Source organism: Spodoptera frugiperda, chromosome 28 (genome assembly GCF_023101765.2).
Source record: "Spodoptera frugiperda isolate SF20-4 chromosome 28, AGI-APGP_CSIRO_Sfru_2.0, whole genome shotgun sequence".
Taxonomy (NCBI): Eukaryota; Metazoa; Arthropoda; class Insecta; order Lepidoptera; family Noctuidae; genus Spodoptera; species Spodoptera frugiperda.
The window spans coordinates 2,522,059-2,540,946 of record NC_064239.1 but is presented as its reverse complement, the minus strand read 5'-3'; the positions used below and the strand labels follow the sequence as shown (position 1 = coordinate 2,540,946).

At 36.6% G+C, this 18,888-nt stretch overlaps 1 protein-coding gene across 1 annotated transcript; it reads left to right on the top strand.

Annotated features, from left to right (window-relative positions):
- The first annotated feature begins 31 nt into the window (after positions 1–31).
- Positions 32–18,393, top strand: LOC118265327 (equilibrative nucleoside transporter 1). Its single transcript, XM_035578143.2, has 7 exons — positions 32–551; positions 984–1,138; positions 3,517–3,662; positions 7,660–8,097; positions 8,472–8,557; positions 9,766–9,962; positions 14,289–18,393. Exons 1-7 carry the CDS (start codon positions 315–317, stop codon positions 14,398–14,400), a joined length of 1,371 nt encoding a protein of 456 aa, XP_035434036.2. The 5' UTR covers positions 32–314; the 3' UTR covers positions 14,401–18,393.
- The last annotated feature ends 495 nt before the right edge of the window (positions 18,394–18,888 follow it).

Here is an 18,888-nt window from a genome sequence, read left to right as displayed (position 1 = left end):
TCGCGTTGATTCGCTGAATTTTTGACGCATAGTGTTGTGTTGTTGACAGAGCTGACAGCTGGCCGAGGCTGATGGCTGGCTGAGTGGCTGATAGGTAGTCAATATTTCGATCGAACGAAACACTGTGCGACGTAAAAAATAGAAATCAAAAACATATTCCAATAATTTAATTCGAAATGCATAAGTGAAATGTGACTCTAACTACTTAATAACGACATTTTTCTACGCAACAATACCACACGTAACAGTGATATAAACCAAAATATTGGAGACGTTTCTTACGATTTATTTTGGCGTAATATTTCGTCTGTTTGATGGTCAAGATGGATACGACAGGGTCTATTAACACTGAGGCTTTAGATGCCATTGAAAATGAGGAGGAGGTTATTGACGATTCGGAGGAGAGGGAGCTGGTGACTGACTCATGCTCGACAAAGGTTTTGAGCACAGGAGAGCAGCCTAGAGACAACTACAGCATTGTTTATATACTGTTTTATTTATTTGGAATCACTTCGCTTGTGCCCTGGAATTTTGTTATTACTGCTAATGATGTAAGTAGACAAGCTTTTTATTTTTTTAAACTCTATGTAACATCTGTGTCTAAAGGAAACGACCTTCACACTATTTTTACTACCTCTTTCGATAGACGACCTTTTTGTTATCTGCAAATGAGTGTAATACTAATTTGTTTTTAGTGTTACACTATTTATTTTGTCTTTTATAAAACTCTATGTTGACTCTACAACATGAAAAATTCTAACTATGTAATTCTACAATAATATTTTTGCAATTAACTACTGCTTGATTAAATCAAGACAAAAAAGTCAATTAATTTTTATCAATAATAAACTACTCAATTAACCCTTTGTGTGCTAGAATGCGGATCCACATGAGACACAATGTGTTTCCTATTGTTATCTTACATACGAGAGTTTAATTTAACCAACTTTACCTAAAATGTTACTATTTAATTTTGATTTTAGTATTGGATGTATAAATTTCGGGAAGTCAAACCGAATAATCTTACGATGGTGGTGCGTAAGACGGAATTCCAGGCGGAATTCACTTCGTTCCTCAACATGGCCACCGCTGTTCCTAACTTAGCATTTCTACTCCTCAATTCACTTTATGGGCATTTGTAAGTATCACTATTTCTTTATAAAACAAGCTTATGTTATGGAAATGGAAAAGCTCTACTAGTTTCGAGTCACACAGAGAAGACTGATGAAGAGTCCCTCTGTGACTCAAAACTAGTAGAGCTTTTCTCCATTAATAATATGTGAGTAAACCATGATTTTTAGTTAATTTTGTAGTTATTATAAAAAACTTATGTTATAAATGTGAAAGTAAGTTTATCTGTTGCTTATTAATCCCTATGCTTTATCTACTCAAACAGTCTTTTTGATACTTTACATACATAAATGTATTCGAGAGTATGGAAAAGGATGTAACCATGTTTTAACATGGGTAAAAGGCTCTCAATTTAGTTAGTTAGTTAGATAATACATATTATGTTCCTGCCATCAAATAGTCCAACATATCTTTTGTTTCTATCTGTGGGAATGTTGTTATAGTTATGTATAATTGGCTTCATTTAGCTATGTTTGTTGTTGTGTCAATTAAATATTGACTGCTGGCTTTCCTAATATAAAATAAATAATGATAATACTCCGAGGTACCTTATTTTCATATTTATTTATTTAGTGATAATATTTTTTTAACATTATTTTTTTCGCTGTCTGTGTCACTTAACTAACTAGTTACAAGTGTTTGTCTACAATCTGCTAATTATATACATAGTTAATGATTGCAGAAAAACAATAAAATCTATTTACTACTTGTAGAGGTAAAGAATTAGTATTAATTAGCAAATTGTTATTTACATTTCTCACTTCTGTGAAAACAATGACAAATACTTCTTCTACCAGCAGCTTCTGCCCGCATTCCCGTCGATAAAAAGTAGCGTATGGGTTATTCCATAGCATAGTCTACCCTTGTTCCAAATTTGGTCCCAATCGCTTCAGCTGTTTTGATGTGATGCAATGATTGAGTATTAGTGCGATTATCATTGTTGTCATGGGTTATTTAAAATAATACCTTTAGGTAGACAGGGTGTGAAAATTAAAGATCTAATTAGTCTGTCAGTTAAATAATAAAAAAATATTTGTCACAAGATTACATTACTACGTCACTACGTCACCGTATCCTATAACATGTAGTAAATCGTGACGTCACACGGTATTTCAAATCGATATTATGACGTCGAAAGTATTTAATTTTGTAAGAAAAGAAAAATACCTATATGTTTAATGTTTTAACTGAATCTACTAGACGGACATTCAAATTGTATTTAGGAAACTACCGTATTTACTATCTTGCTGTTAACTCTAGCTACTTGTGGTTACCATATCTTTCTGTTCTACAGTTAGTCCCATTGTCATAAATAATCCCCTATTGTGTTACATTTTAGGGTGGGTGGTCATAAAAAAATGCTATTGTAATTTGTACCTTGAGTGTATTGTCTAGAAGTTGAAGTTGAACGAAATAGAAGCCATGATTTTGTAGTAGATAGTTTGTAGATAAAATAGTTAAGGTTTTACTTATTCTAAGAACAAAGAAATGAGATGAGGCATTAGTTAAAGTTAAATTCCAGTTTATTTGTTCTAGAGTTATAATTTTCCACAATTATTGTTAATTTTGTCACTATGGAATATAGTTATCTCTCTCTGTAGCAATATTCATCAAAATTAGTCCAGTTACTGTTTGCCTAGATTGGCCAAGTGGTCACGAGTGCTAGTGTGACTGTCGGGCAAGAGGTCTCGGATTCGATTCTCGGGTCGGGCAAATGTTGCTGGTGTTTTATCAGTAGTAGTGCGGAGTTTGAAAATGTGCCCATTATAATTTGGCAATAGGCTCACCCCATATTACATGGGACTTATAACGTAAAGTAGGAATACATTGTACACAGGCATCACGTGCCATAAAGCGCACATCTGCCCATTACATGCCGTAAGTAATGCGCACATCTGCCCATCCCTTCGGGCATAAAAGGCATAACGATATCTTATTCCACTAACTATTTAAAAGTTTCACTCCTCGTAAGCGTTACTTTCACATTTTATGTAATGATTAGTAATAGAATACTTAGTTATATTTTGATATTAAATTCCATTTGGTAGAGTCATCTCAATAATTTATACATATATTCAAGATTTGCAATAGCTAGAGATTATACTCAGTGGTATTCTATTGTAGAAGCTAACATCCAATACTGGACCAAAAAAAGAAGTACATCACGCTGAAAATACTGAACAGATTTTGATGAAACTTGTAATACAGATAGGGTATAAGCTGACTTGGTTAGTAGGATATATTATATACCACGGGAAAGCGGGCAAACCCGCTGGTAGAATCTAGTACTTTTTGTAAGGGACTAGGGGGGTTAACCTTTGCTGACTGTTCAACTGGACGGAAAAAAGGGGAAGAAAATGTTGATGCAGATGTTTTTTTTTTCAGAATACCAATGAAAGCAAAATTGCAAGGATCTCTGGTTATAGTGACTTTATGCTTTCTGGTGACGACTGCCTTTGTCCAGGTGGACACGGATGAGTGGCAGGCAACATTCCTCATCATCACTATTGCCACTGTCTTCGTTATGTCCGGTGAGTAACTATTCTAAGTTTCCCATAAGCTAGTTGAAAGTAAAACATATGTGATTAATACCTATACAATGATTGATTAATGATAAATAAATGATAAATGATATTTATTTTGCAAATAGGTTACAATGTAACTCTATTACACGTCAATCTCTTAAATAACTAGATGAGGCCGGCATTTCCTATCGGACTACTCTGAGAAGAAATGCCGAAACAAACTCACATGTCATAGTCTCTTTTAAAGTCCAGACAAAATCAATTAAAGATGTTGGAGAACCGAGCAAGTTGAAGAAGATAGAGATTGAGAAACTCTTCAACTTTATACATAATATGTTAGTATAGATTACTCATCTCCCGGAGCTGCGGACTACCTAGCGGGTTTACCGGGGCTCCGGCTCGAAGGGCAGAAGTAGGAACGAGGTGGTTTTTAGTCAGTTAGAGTCTGACACCTCCCTCTCGATTCGCCCAAGGCGAGAGAAGTCATTGGATGCTTTTCCCCCTTAAAAAAGCGATTACTCATCTCAAAGGAGTAAGTTGTATACCACTTTCTTTTGTCTTCAATAAGCAAAAGTAGGTACAACTTTGCTATCTAACCAATAAACCTATTGCTATGTGCATACAAATTGTTCCTTATCAATATGTAAATAAGTCATAATTAAGCAGATGTGCATTTGACCTGATAGCTGATGTTTTGATAGTGTTTGTCTTAGTAATCTGGGTCACGTTTCATATTCCTGTTTTCTTTGTAATAGTTAGTAATTGGTCTTATTACAATATTGTGTGGTACCCAAGTTGCAAGTACAATCTTACGTACTATGTTTGACTATATGCGTTGACAGACCACTAAATCTAGGTTCCGAGTTTTTTTTTTGAGAAGGAAATAATCCTGATTTCTCCCGCCTTCGGAGAGGCGAGAGGGAGTGTCAGACTATTACTAACTAATACCACCCCCTTCCTACGCTTGCTTTTCGAGCCGGAGCTCCGATAATCCGTTAGGTAGTCCGGAGCGCCGGGTCGGGCATCAGTCCTACTGGGCCCCATCTGTGGTGGTCTGATGGCGCTTTGAGACGCGACACTCCTTACGCACGGGTCTGGTTTTGGCCGCCGGTGAAACTGACACTTACCAATCAGGCACTCTCAATGCGAATTGCACCATAGGACAATCAAAATTGTACTCATCCATAGTAATACTACTCTGAATAGTGAATAAGCCTTTGCATAATTATAATTATTGTGTAGATACTACATTTTTATATGGTAGTGTTGTGACCACAGAGGACAACTCATAGAGTCATAACATGATATCGCAATGAATCATCATGGAACGCAGCTAAGCGGGTTGTTCGAAGTCTTTGCCGAACATACCTTTATGTTATAAACTTATAAACAGAAGAATATTATATTGAAAGTTACAGTATTTAAAGTTGAATCAACTTTTATCTCTTGGGATGAATGAGCCATGAGCCGGTTCGATCGGATTAAACACAGAAGAGTCTCTCTATGACTCGAAACTAGTAGAGAGTTTAGTTATTTAAGAATTTTTATAGTTAAAAAGCCCAATAATATGTATATTACCCGATTTCTAGAAACTAAGGACCTGTTTAACAGTCAAACTCTTTATGACTCAGGACAAACAACGAATGACTTTATGTTAATGAAGCAATCTTACGAATTAAACAAGAATTAAGACATGACTCATTTGTTTTCAACCAGTCATGTTTTCACTAAATTCTGTTTATTCAATTATGTAACTTAAAACCAAAGAGATAAGGTTTCCCCATACATATATGCTGCTTTTATTGCACACTTAATGAGTTTACAATCCAAGAAACATTAAAAACTAAAACTTATGTTTTCTGTTTTTGAGTCTAATTTACAATGGTTGTATTTAGGATTGTAAAACTTTATAAACTAGCACTTATTCTTTCGGTTATTAAGTCTAATTTCCAATGGCCATTGTTAAATTAGTACTTTAGATATCTTAAACACGTGTAGGTACTTCAAGTACATAGCACACTGTAGTTATTATATAGGTACTTGTGTCAGTAAAATGTATCAGGTATTTGAATAACTGTGAATTAATATACTGTTTTCAATTTCATGTCCTAATTAATAATTAATGCAGAATAATGGATAAAATGTACCAAATTTCAGTATTCTAAGTAATTTTATACATGACCACGTGAGTTTCGGTTTCGGTTTCGGCCGAAACCAAAGCCACGGCCGAATATTCGGTTTCGGTTTCGGTTTCGGCTGGAAAACCAGTTTCGGTCAGACTCTAGTTTTCTGTATTTACTAAACTACGCATTTCTTTTATTTCTGGTTTGCTTGAAAGTATTTCTATTTGTACCACTTATTTCCATACTTAGTATAGTAAAACGTTGGAATTGGAATCTATGCGTGACTTTGACTAATGACCTAGCCCTAGCCTTTTCACGGTCACAACCCAAGTTAGAGCAGCAACATTGTTTTGTATTATAAAGCCTTGCTCCGCATTGCTTACGTACCTACCTGCGAATTGTAATCGCAGAATCGCAATGATAATAATAAACAAAAAAATGCCTCTTATTATCACGAGATAGGCAAAGGAGTATCTCATTCTTGTACCCATAAAAGAAGATAACAAACCATTTCCAAAATTATAGATTTCTAGCTTCATTATTAAGTGTGGAAAAGCTATGCTTCGGCACTAAAGGGGCGGCTCGACCGGAGTAATACCACAGCCTCACAGAAAACCGACGTAAAGGAAGAGACCCAATTACCCCTTTTCCATCTTACCAAGCATAGATTTGACCGGCGTACACAATAAAAAAAATGTGTATATGTATGTAGTTATTAAAGAACATCACAATCACAATGATGGTCCTAATACAATAACACAAGTTATAATTAATCTCAGGTCACCCAATACATGTTTTGCTACCTACACATATTTAGGGTTTGTAATACAATACGAATGCAAAAAAAGAGTTGATACTGCCCATAAAAGGTAGGTCACCTCATTGACTTTAGGCAGGTACTAGGTATAATTTGAAACATTTAGGTATTTTAGACTTTTTGTTAGGTATTATAATGATGTTATTCTGGTCTAACCACTTCGCCTGTTTGTGACTCATTAAGTTTCGGGTTATTGAGACGATTTATTTATGTAGGTTGATTTGTTTTGAGAGAAGCGATATTGTTTACAACATGAAACTAGATCTAGAACTAGCTTATATTTAGTTTTTCCAGTATAGTTATTACACATAGAGAGTAAAGTAGCGTATATAGAGTAAATACATACGTATGTAGGTATTTGAAGTTCTCCAGCTAATGTCTATCTAGCTTGAGTACGTTATCTTTCCTCAAGTTTGTTACCTCACTTGGTTTAGGTTGGTATTACGATGTTAACCATAACCTTTCCTCTAATATTAGGCAATAAAATGTATACAATTTCGAGGCAAAGGAGCCCCTTTTGGGATCAATAGATTAAACGACATTATATCAATTATCTGACAGTTAACTAAATCAGGAACTTATACGGGAGCGTTAACTTAACTAAATTAGGATATTCATAGATTGTACTTAATGTCAAATGCGGGTGTATAGAATAGAGTGTCCAGTATATTTATGTCCAATGAAACAGCAAATGCAATTTGTAAACTTGACCTCTCCTACTAACTTACCCTCTGTCTAACCTTGGTCTTTTAAGCGTGGGAGAGTCATGCTTCGGCACGAATGAGCCGGCTCATCCGGAGTGATACCACGGCCTCACAGAAAACCGACGTGAAACCACTTTTGTTGTGTTTCGTTCTTTGAGTGAGGTTATCGGAGGTCCAATTCCCTTCCCTTCGCAATCCCCGATTCCCCAACAACCCTTAAAGTCCTAACCACAGAAAGACCGGCAACGCACTTGTAACGCCTCTGGTGTTCAAATGGGCGGCGGCGATTGCTTACCATCAGTGATCCGTACGCTCGTTTATTATCTTGTACCTTAAAAAACCTTGGTCTTTATTTCCAGCTGCCAGCGCGGTGTTCATCGGAGGCCTCGTTGGCATAGCGAGCAGATTCTCCAAAGAGTACATGGCAGCAGTCGTAAGCGGCCAGTCTTTGGGGGGCATCATCGCAGCTCTAGCGCAAATCATGTCACTGGCATTCAAAGTGTCCCCTCTACACAGCGCCCTTATATACTTCGTGATAGCCGATATAATGGTCATCACTTCCTTGATATCGTATATGATGTTATACAAGATTGATTTCTTCACCCATCATATTCTGCGAGGCAGTGGTGGTATGGGCAGTAACAGACATAGGGATGTGTTTATTACGGTGATTGCTAAGAAGATTTGGGTGTACGCCTTCAGTATATTTGCTGTGTTCGCTATCAGCATGTCTGTGTATCCAGCTGTTACAGTGCTGGTCGAATCTCATCCTTCTACTACGGGCACTGATTGGAATAGTGAGTATATTTGTAAAGTTATGTATTTAAAATTGTTCCATTACTGGTAATTGGGTGACAGGCAAGAAATGCACAGATTAAACTATTGGAGAAATGTGAATGCATTTGGATATTTGTGGAGCACTAAAGGATGTACCAAAATGTTTATAGGAACAGGAGAAATAATGATTTTGCACGAGAAAATACTTGTGATTTGCAACGGTTTTTAAAATGTGCACTGAAGACGACTATACTTAGTTGTACTGAGATAAATTACATCACTTTGCATTTATAAAATAAATATTAACTTCTTTAATAATAGATACCTAACGATAAAAATTAACCTTGAAACCAATTAATTGCTGAACTATATATTTTCTTTTGTTATATTTCAGATATTTACTTTGTCCCCGTTGTGAATTATTTGATCTTCAACTGTGGTGATTACGCTGGGCGATTAGTGGCTGGATTCTTGTTGAGGGTGAGTATTATAATTTATTCTTATCAGTATCACCTTTCTATATTTGGTTTTGAGTAACCTACACTTTATCGTGTTTTTAACCGACTTCAAATAAAAGGAGGTTCTCAGTTTGACGTGTTTGTTTGTGCGCGTTTGTTTGAGGTGTTCAACATAGTATTTTTCAGATTTAGGTATATTACTCGACTTTGAAAATGTAGATTCGCAACAAAACAGTCGAAGGCGGTTCCCTTATTTAAAAAAATAAGAACTCTCCAATGAAGTCTATTAAAATTAACAATTGTATTGTATAATTTACAAAAACACACATTTCACATTCATAAAATAGTCTACGATCAACCAAATAAGCCAATGTCGATAAATATCTACTACCTATACACTATTGTATTCGTTCCGTATCAAACACAGAAAAAATAATGTATTGTTTATAAAAATAATGTTATCGCATGAAAAAGCATGCGTTCCGAACACTCTGTAGTACGTATTGTAATTTGTACCTACCTACTATCAAAGTGTGTGGCCACCGACGGCCTTTATAGCATTCCATTTATAATGCGATAAAAGTATAATTAATTCGTTGTTGGGTTAAAACTAATCGTTCGCAGTTAAATGTTCTGTTATCTCTTTAATTTAAATTCCCTATTCAGCACTCTGCTGATAGGCTAGTTTCCTATCAGTCAAATTCATTTTTTTTTTCGAAACGTTTAAGAAGATATTTTCTATGAGTTTTGTATGAACTATTATGACTTTATTAATTATTCACATAATAATTAATTTAGTATATTTCACGAAAGTTACAATTATATTATTATGACTTATATGCGTCATGAAATCAGATCTCTCAGACTTCAAATAAATAACAGACTTATTTCTAGAAAATTTGAAGAAAGTTAAGTAGATCTTCAAACCTATGAATGAAAGTGTGTTTTTTTTTTGTAATAACTATAGTGAGACATACTAAATTATCTAAAAATCACGGTGTAAACCTTTTCTCCATTAATTTACGTGCGTGACGGTATTTTCTAAGATCCCGAACCTAAATCATTGGTTTCAAAAGTCATAGAAGATATTTTGGCTACCTGAAACGCGTCTAAATCGATATTTTATGGAGTATCATAAAATAAGCATAGGGGCATTAAGTTACAATTAGCAACAGTCTTATAAAACAGATCTGCGTAATTTATTATTTATTGTGTTATTCTTAATTCCAGCCAACGAACCAATGGATAATCCTCGCAGGCAGCATCCTCCGTATCATAGGCGTGCCAATGCTGATGTTATGCAACGCCCAGCCCCGCAACTACCTGCCAGTACTGTTCCTGTGGGATTGGGAGTACATCATCATCATGATCCTGTTCGCATTCAGCAACGGATACCTTACTAATATTGTGATGATCAATTCTACCAGGTAACACTTGATATAAGTTTTTAAACTGATATGGTCACTAACACTAGAATTGAAACTTAAAACGGGATATTTACTCCAGTTTATCCGTGATCATGGCGCTTGCAACAGTGCCGAAATATCGGAAACTCATAAATATTGAAAAACATGGTAAATATCCCGTTTTAAGTTTCAATTCTATATTGTTCTAAGTCAAAGCATTTATTTCAATTAATCCTCCATTAGGCACTTTTGAGATGTTAAATTGAATCGTCCGTCTCAGTCTGTCTATCAGTGGAGCTAGGTGTTCGTTCCAAAGTGTAGCTTCAAATGGAGAAACACGAGCAAGAAACTCCATTATAACTTTTTCCTGTGCAAAGTATAGCATTGATTTCAATTAATCCTCAAATTAGGCACTTTTGAAACGTCAAATTGAATCGTCGTGAATCTGACTGTCTGTGAAGGTGCTCGTTCCAAAGTGTAGCTTCGAATGGAGAAGAATGAGCAAGAAACTCCATAATAACTTTTTCCTGTGCAAAGTATAGCATTTATTTCAATTAATCCTCAATTAGGCACTTTTGAAACGTCAAATTGAATTGTCCGTTAATCTGACTGTTAGTGAAGCTAGATGCTCGTTCCAAAGTGTAGCTTCGAATGGAGAAGAACGAGCAACAAACTCCATTGTAACTTCTTCCTGTGTAAAGTTAAGGCATTTATTTCAATGGGGTCTACTGTATGCTCACCAAATGGTGCTAGTGATTAACCTCTCGTTCTCCGTCCAATAGGGGATTAGCTAGTGCCACGCCATTGAACGTTTAACAATTGACAGCTGCAGTGGTTAAACAAAAAAAAAACAAAAAACAATCCTCTTGCTGCATGTGTAGCCCCTATAAAATACATATATTACGTTCCGATCTCGTTATACGCAAAAGCAAACTCATTCTAAGCCCTCAGATTGTAATACAACTTATTTTTTTCTGCCGTTTGTGTATCGTAAATTGACTTGGTGTAACAGTATCTATTATTTTAATTAAATAGGTACGCAAAATATCATGTTCCTGTTAGTATGTAAAACTACATATATATACATAGGCTAGGTACTGATCTACATTCTAGCTCTAATATTCAGCCACGTGAGTCAGACAGCAACAAGCTATCAATATGACCCTATGACTAGGCTGTGCACTATGTAGCCTGCAAATTAGGTTATCGTTACTTTCTATGATTAATTATTATGTTATCGGCTTACTCACGTAACGTTTTGACGATTAACTCGACTAGTTTCAAGCCATGCAAGAGGCTCATATTCATGAGGAGCATTTCGCGACACACGACGCGGCGATTGTCACGCTGCTACTGACGACTCGAGTTTCGCGCCCATCGCGCCCTCTGCCTGGAATCGCGCGTACTATACGGCGCGTGCGACGTTGTTGGCTCGTTAGACTCGTTCGCCGGCGGCTGCGTAGGTGTTGGGTTCGATTCTCGGGTCGACGCAAAGACAGTGCTGCATACCGCGCTCACTGTGTCACACTCCAGACCCGCAACATTGTAGGCTGACGCAGATTCGTCAGGTCAGACAACAGGTCAGGTCAGACAGGTCATCAATTTGTCATCAAAACAACTATCTTGCGATGCCGTCAATGTGTTAGCCCGAGGCCTAAATTATGCTCCAACCCCTCGGAAAATACCTGTCGAGGATATCATCAGCAGTATCGAAAATACTATTATACGGAATAGGATACCTCGCAGTGATGCCGAGTGCCTACGGCAAGATGTATCATCGTTGTTGCGTAGATCTACACCCCCCAAGAGTAACATACCGCGGGAAGAAATGTTTGCACTTCGCGATCTGCGTAACGATCCGGACATTCTTGTGCTACCAGCTGATAAGGGCAACGCGACTGTGGTTGTTGATACCAAGGCGTATGAAGAGAGAATCACGCAAATGGTGAGTGACACCACAGTCTACAAAAAACTGTCATACGATCCGACAGCCCGGGTGACTACAAAAACTGTAAAGTTATTGCAAGGCCTAGGTGACAAAGACTTGGTAGCACAATTACGCCCTCATAACCCTACACCGCCCAAGATCTACGGCTTGCCCAAGATACATAAACCAAACTGGCCCCTGAGACCTATAGTTAGTCAGATTGATGCACCAACCTATAAACTGTCGCGGCATCTGGCAACTATATTACAGCCTTTTACTGGGAAAACGAACTCATACGTAAAGGATTCCCGACACTTCATCACACTATTGGCTGATATCCGACTCCAAGAACAAGAGATAATTATGAGCTTCGACATCACATCACTTTATACAAATGTTCCAGTAGATGAGGCAATAAATATTATCACCACAACATTGAACGGGACAGATTTACCTACTGGATACATTGATAGTGTAAGCCATTGCCTGACAACAGGTTATTTCTTGTGGAGAGGGGATTATTACCAGCAAGTGAACGGGGTTGCTATGGGTTCGCCGCTAGCGCCAGTGGTTGCTAATATGTACATGGAGTGGTTTGAGGGTCAAGCCTTAACATCCGCCCCGGTGCGACCGCGATACTGGTGGAGATATGTTGATGACGTATTTGCTGTCATCAACCGGGAACATGTGGCGGAATTCGTGGGACACCTAAACTCGGTGCACGGTAGCATTCAGTTCACTACTGAGGAGGAGAAAGAAGGAATGCTGCCGTTCTTAGACGTGCTCGTGAGGCGTGAAACGGACGGCCGCCTGACACACACGGTTTACCGTAAACCAACACACACGGACCGGTACCTACGAGCCGACTCACACCATCATCCCTCCCACCTTGCCTCTGTTCCCCGTACTTTAATCAACCGGGCACTGAACCTGTGTGATCCCCAGTACATTGACGCGGAACTTGATCACCTTCGACGGGTACTGGAAACTAATGGGTACAACTGGCGCCAATGTACTCGACTGGCGAGCTCATCATGTAAAAGACGACCGGCAGTTGCGGAGCGGACTCCAGCATTTTTACCCTATGTGAAAGGAGTAACCGACACCATCGGACACCTGTTACGCCGAAGATACAGCATCAGGACGATCTTCCGCCCACCCGGTCAATTACGAAACTTATTACGCTCGCCTAAGGACAAGGATCCACTGGCAGTTCCCGGGGTATACATGATACCGTGCGACTGTGGCTCGAGTTACATCGGGGAAACTCGCCGCAACATCACAACCAGACTAAAGGAACACATACGCAGTGTGAAGAACATGGACACCCATACATCTGCAGTAGCCGAGCATGCTTGTAGCGCGGGCACGACTCACTTCCTCCGTTTCGACAAGGTCTCCGTACTAGCGAGGGAGAAATACTTCGTACCGCGGAAAGTACGTGAGGCCATCGAAATAAGTCGTCGTCCCAACTTCAACAGAGACGGTGGCTGGGCATTACCTCCTGCCTGGAAGCCAAGTCTACAATCTGCGTCAGCCTACAATGTTGCGGGTCTGGAGTGTGACACAGTGAGCGCGGTATGCAGCACTGTCTTTGCGTCGACCCGAGAATCGAACCCAACACCTACGCAGCCGCCGGCGAACGAGTCTAACGAGCCAACAACGTCGCACGCGCCGTATAGTACGCGCGATTCCAGGCAGAGGGCGCGATGGGCGCGAAACTCGAGTCGTCAGTAGCAGCGTGACAATCGCCGCGTCGTGTGTCGCGAAATGCTCCTCATGAATATGAGCCTCTTGCATGGCTTGAAACTAGTCGAGTTAATCGTCAAAACGTTACGTGAGTAAGCCGATAACATAATAATTAATTTAGTATGTCTCACGAAAGTTACAATAAAATCACTTTCTATGATAATTACATACTTAGTATATGTGTATGTAGTATGTTGTATATAGTGGTAGTTGAGTTTTGAATTGAATAACTATCGCTATATCACTTGCCTTATTCCTTTGTATATACGGTTCACTTTGTATACACATACGTATTCAAAATATTGTTACTAAATATTTGGTTTCCATAATTTTATATTACAAGGGGCAAAATCAAGGGCCTGCCAAACTAGGCAGAATGCTAAATGTTGAACTCATGTTACACTTACACCTAGTATTAGTTATCATATTAGTCACACCTACTCTAAAATGTCTAGTGCGAGTTTGTATTCCGTTAACGTGATCGACCCAAAAAGGGTCGTAACGTACGGCGCTCCTTATTGGCTGCCCCAAGTTAATGTAAAACTAACTCGCACTCGGTAATCTGAATAGACCAGGCCTCCCCAATGACTGATTCTGCTAGTATTCAATAAATTGTACAGCATATTTCTTGTAAATAACTGGTATTAATTGTTTTCTCCTTATAATTCCAGGGTGGTGGAAGTACATGAACGTGAGAAGGCATCAAGTATAATAGCTCTAATGCTGAGCGTGGGATTGTGCGCAGGCGCCGGTTTTGGCATGCTCCTAGTACATCTACTATAAACTAATTACCCAGTCGGTTAAAGAAAGGAGGTATCGTGTCTTTGAAATAATGTTACCTAGATACCTGTTAGGTATGAGAAATATTTATTTATTAATCTTATTTATTTTAATTGTATTTTGTATGATTTTATATTATTTTGACATTTTCTATTTTTAATTTAATTTTAATAGACAAACTTTTACTCTAAATATGAGTAAAATAATTATGATACATACATATTATTATGTATTGTTAGAAAAATAAAAAGTCTGCTAGTATAAGTTGACCTTCCATTATATAAGTTCTCAATTCTATGCTAGGCCATCTTATACTAGCCATTTCGTTAATGGTGACATTATTTCAAAGATTCCATTAATATAAGAAGAGATAGTATTATCAAGTAATTATGCGGGATTTAGTACTTGAAACATAATTGGATGTTGGGGAAATAGGCCGCAGGCGGTACTTGCTTAAATAAAATATGGATGATTCTTCGAAAAATCTTGATATAGGCATTAATTTTTAATAGACTAAAATGAAGTACAAACTTTCAAAAAGACAGACAGGACTTAGTACGTTTGTTTGACGTTTAGCGAAATCGAAACGGAATCCAGTTCGGCGTTCTGAGAGCTTAATCGAAAATAGAGCGTGAGCTCTGATTGGTGGTATCATTCGCGCCGGCCAATCAGAGCGCTGAACGCGCTCTCATTTCGTTTTCATTTAACGTAAATCAATCTCCTACTAAGGGTACTGATTGGCCTGCTAAAATGAGCCGACCAATCAGAAGGCTAAAAGCGGTAACGTCTCGAACTCTTCAAACGTAAAACAAACTTGTACTTGGCTTCAAGTCTTTAAATACATACAATTAACAGTTTACGTCAAACAAATTAAAATGCGAATCTTGTTCATGTCCAAAGCAAAAAAACGACTTGAATACTTTTTCGAAGAATTATCCGAAATTACTACTATATTATGTGTAAATGTTAATACTCGGTATAGCGTCCCATTTATTTAGTAATATTTTAAATAATCGACTAATTTGTACAGATTTTTTTTTTTAGTAATTATTGCCAAAATATTTTTTCCAAAGCTAAGTTGGTATTGTGACATTTTTTCATACATATGTATAGAATATAGAGCTACAAACGGTGTATCATATTTATTATTTACCAATTATTTTATTCATGAACAAATCAACAAACCTATTTATAGAACGTTTTCTCAATAACAAATAGTAGTTTGAACGTTGAAGGAGACAAAACAAGTTTTCATTAAAATACTTTTATTGTTTAGTCATGTATGAGAAAAAAAATGTATTTATTTTATATTTGGTATATTATCATAAAATACGTAATTATTATTATCTTGTAAAATTATAGAATTTATTCGACAAAATCAATCACAATATAATATAAAACAAAATCGCTTAGATCTTTAAAACTACTCAAGCGGAAAGCTAATATATAATATTGATTTATTATTTGTTATGCTTTCGCATTTTGTGAATTGATTTTCTTGGATATTGTTCTTTACTTTTTTCAAAAAGACATAATCATAATATCCAGTGGCGTAGCGTGCCTTGACGTGGTCCTGTATAAAAAAATTGTTTGGTGGCCCCGTTTTTTTTTTTGAGGGAGAAAAAGTCAGCCATTGTCTTTTTCCGCCTTGTTTCTCAATCCTCAAAGAGAGGACTTACCGATGCTATAACAGCGAACCCACGTTTGGGGCCCTTATGATGACGTTAATTTTCCTAAAGTTGCTATCAACTTTTAAATGCATGCTTTACGTGGAAAAAAGGAATTGATTATTTATACTTTTAAAATGGGCAGTTGATATTTTTTGCGTATACGTAATTGATACGGCAGATACTGGGCTAGCTACGCCCCTGATAATATCTCATAACATAATAATTGTCTATTATAACGGATTAATGTAATTTTTACTTTTAAAGTATAACATTCCGACATTATTGTTAACTGCCTTTAGCTTTTATTATGTGGCATTAAATATTAATTAAGGATTTAATTACTTGTACATAATATTATTGTTTGCAGGCGATTGATTGATGACTGTGATGATTTTATTTTTTTATTATTTGTGTGTTTTGATTGTTCAAATATTAATCACGATACTTCCATACCGTTAAATAAGTTGTACTTATTTTTTTACAAAAAATAATATTGACAGGATATTAATTTTGCATTGGCAACTTTAATGTTAATCGAATACTGCCATCTATTGCCACGCTTCTGTACTACGTAGCAAAATAATTCAAAATATGTTTTAAAAACAGTTAAATAAGAGGCAAAAAGACACTAATATGCAGTATAATGATATCAACAAAGTATAGGCAACTTAATTTGCTTTAGATCGTCAATCGAAAAATACATAATAGCCGTATCATAATCTAATTGTTTCTTAATACTGTGTAATATTGCAAGCAGTAAATTATTAAAGAAGAAATGGTACTTGAGAAAAACAATAATTTCGACATCAGATATTACTTTCCCTACGATTCCTAACAATTGACATTAATTTACCAAACCTTAGCAAATGTGTGAATAGATCTCAAATAGATTAGTTGTATAATTTTAAGTAGTCCAAATAAACAGTTAAGTTTACATGTTTTGTACCAAAAGGAATTTGTATGTATGGTTAATACATATTTTGTATATAGAAAATGATTTTCGTATAAAATAGTTTTGTACCTGATTTTAATTACATAGTAAAGAGTTGAAGCGCAATCAAATGTTCATCTGAAATGTCACAGCAAATTCAACTTTATTTTCAGCCAATTAAAGCATAAAATCTGTGTTAATTGCACGCTTTAAGAATATAGACATTACTATGCAGAGATATTAAGGTACGCGTCCACAGGCTCGCGTCGTACGCATCGCACGCAACGGATTTTAGTTTGTCTTGTATAGAAACTCATACAACTGCGTCCAATGCTCCGCATCATCAGCAATGCTTTCATGCGATGCGTGCTGATGACGTCACACGCGTACTATGCGTGCACTGCGTACGATGCAGGCCTGTGGACGCTTACTTTTAAGGTTTATTTTGCTGTGACATTTTAGACGATTGACAACCCTTCGACTCTGTTCGACTATAAATTAACCCATACAGGTGCTTTGATTATTTTATTCTGTGTTATATTATGTATGTGTACGTTTTGTATGTTGTATGTTAAAATATCATATAATAATAACAAGTTACCACAAATACTGTTACGCATTTTTCTATTAAGTTTGTTATGTATAAGTGTTGCGTGATAGTAAAATTAATATTCGCTTTTCTATCATTGTTAGGTAAACAAGTTATTGTGTAAAATGTACGCAGTTTCATATTCTTTCAGTTAATATTAAAAAATGACACAAAATATTCCAATATTGTAAATAATAATGAATAATAAATACTCATACTATGCAGGTCAATAATTGTATCGGTCAATTTTGTGAAATACATTCTAAGTATACTATATAATATTGGGTAAAATATAAATATGTATTGTAATGGACGGTAGTTTTTCAACTCATATCTGCTACATAATCAAACTGTTAGTTAGACTTTTTCAATGCACGTACAGGTTCAATTCTGATAAATTACAAAACCTTCTTTTATGGTTCATTTGGTGAAGTTCTATAGATACTAAAAGCGGTCCTGTCTTCTTATAGGCTCACGAGGAAAATAGCTCTTCCCGCGCAGTGTCACCCAATCCTCGTATTCCATAAACCGTAACGTGATGTTTATAGCCTGTATCTTCCCTCAATAAATGAACTATCCAACACAAAAACATTTTTTCAAATCGAATCACTAGTTCCTGAGACTAAAGGTATTGTAAATTATCAGGATTGGATCTAAAACATCACAATTGCAGCTATAATGGAAATAAGCAAGCAATTATCTAGCTAGCCAGATGTGAACTTAATTAGAAAATATGTAAACTTGTGATAAATGTTGGTGAATGAATTGAATTTAAATTTTAAAATAAATATATTATTTATGTGATATCCATATGTGTTTGTTTTATTATATATTATTTTTATTATATTAGAAGTATGACATACTACATGCGTAGTGTCTGGGTGGCTGGCTGCTGCGCGAAGAGTGGGAGGTTCGGTTGATTACAAAGTGTTGTTCCGGATCAGGATCTGATCGTTTGTCAGTGCATACGTTCACTAGACAAAAAGGAATATTTGTAAGGGTCGGCATCGATCGATATTGATCGATTGGAGTGGTAAATTTAATTGATCGACGAATACCAGTCGATCGATTCGATTGCTGGTCGATGGCATCGGTCGGCATAGATCGATTAATCCTGGCTATATTTCGCCGAAAACCATCGATGGCATCGATCGACCACCGCTCGACTGGTGTGATACCTAACACCCTAAAACCACATAAAAAAATATAGAGACTAACACAAACTACAATGCAATAATGGTAAAGTATTAGTGTTAGTACCCAGATTACCCACTATTTGCATACCTAAACAGTAGGAATGA

What these genes read in the sequence shown, in the direction of transcription:
- LOC118265327 (XM_035578143.2), top strand. Translation starts at nt 315, where the DNA reads ATGGTCAAGATGGATACGACAGGGTCTATTAACACTGAGGCTTTAGAT. An exon ending in AATTCACTTTATGGGCATTT is followed by an intron (nt 1,139 to 3,516) that starts GTAAGTATCACT and finishes TTTTTTTTTCAG; the next exon opens with AATACCAATGAAAGCAAAAT. An exon ending in GTGATGATCAATTCTACCAG is followed by an intron (nt 9,963 to 14,288) that starts GTAACACTTGAT and finishes TTATAATTCCAG; the next exon opens with GGTGGTGGAAGTACATGAAC.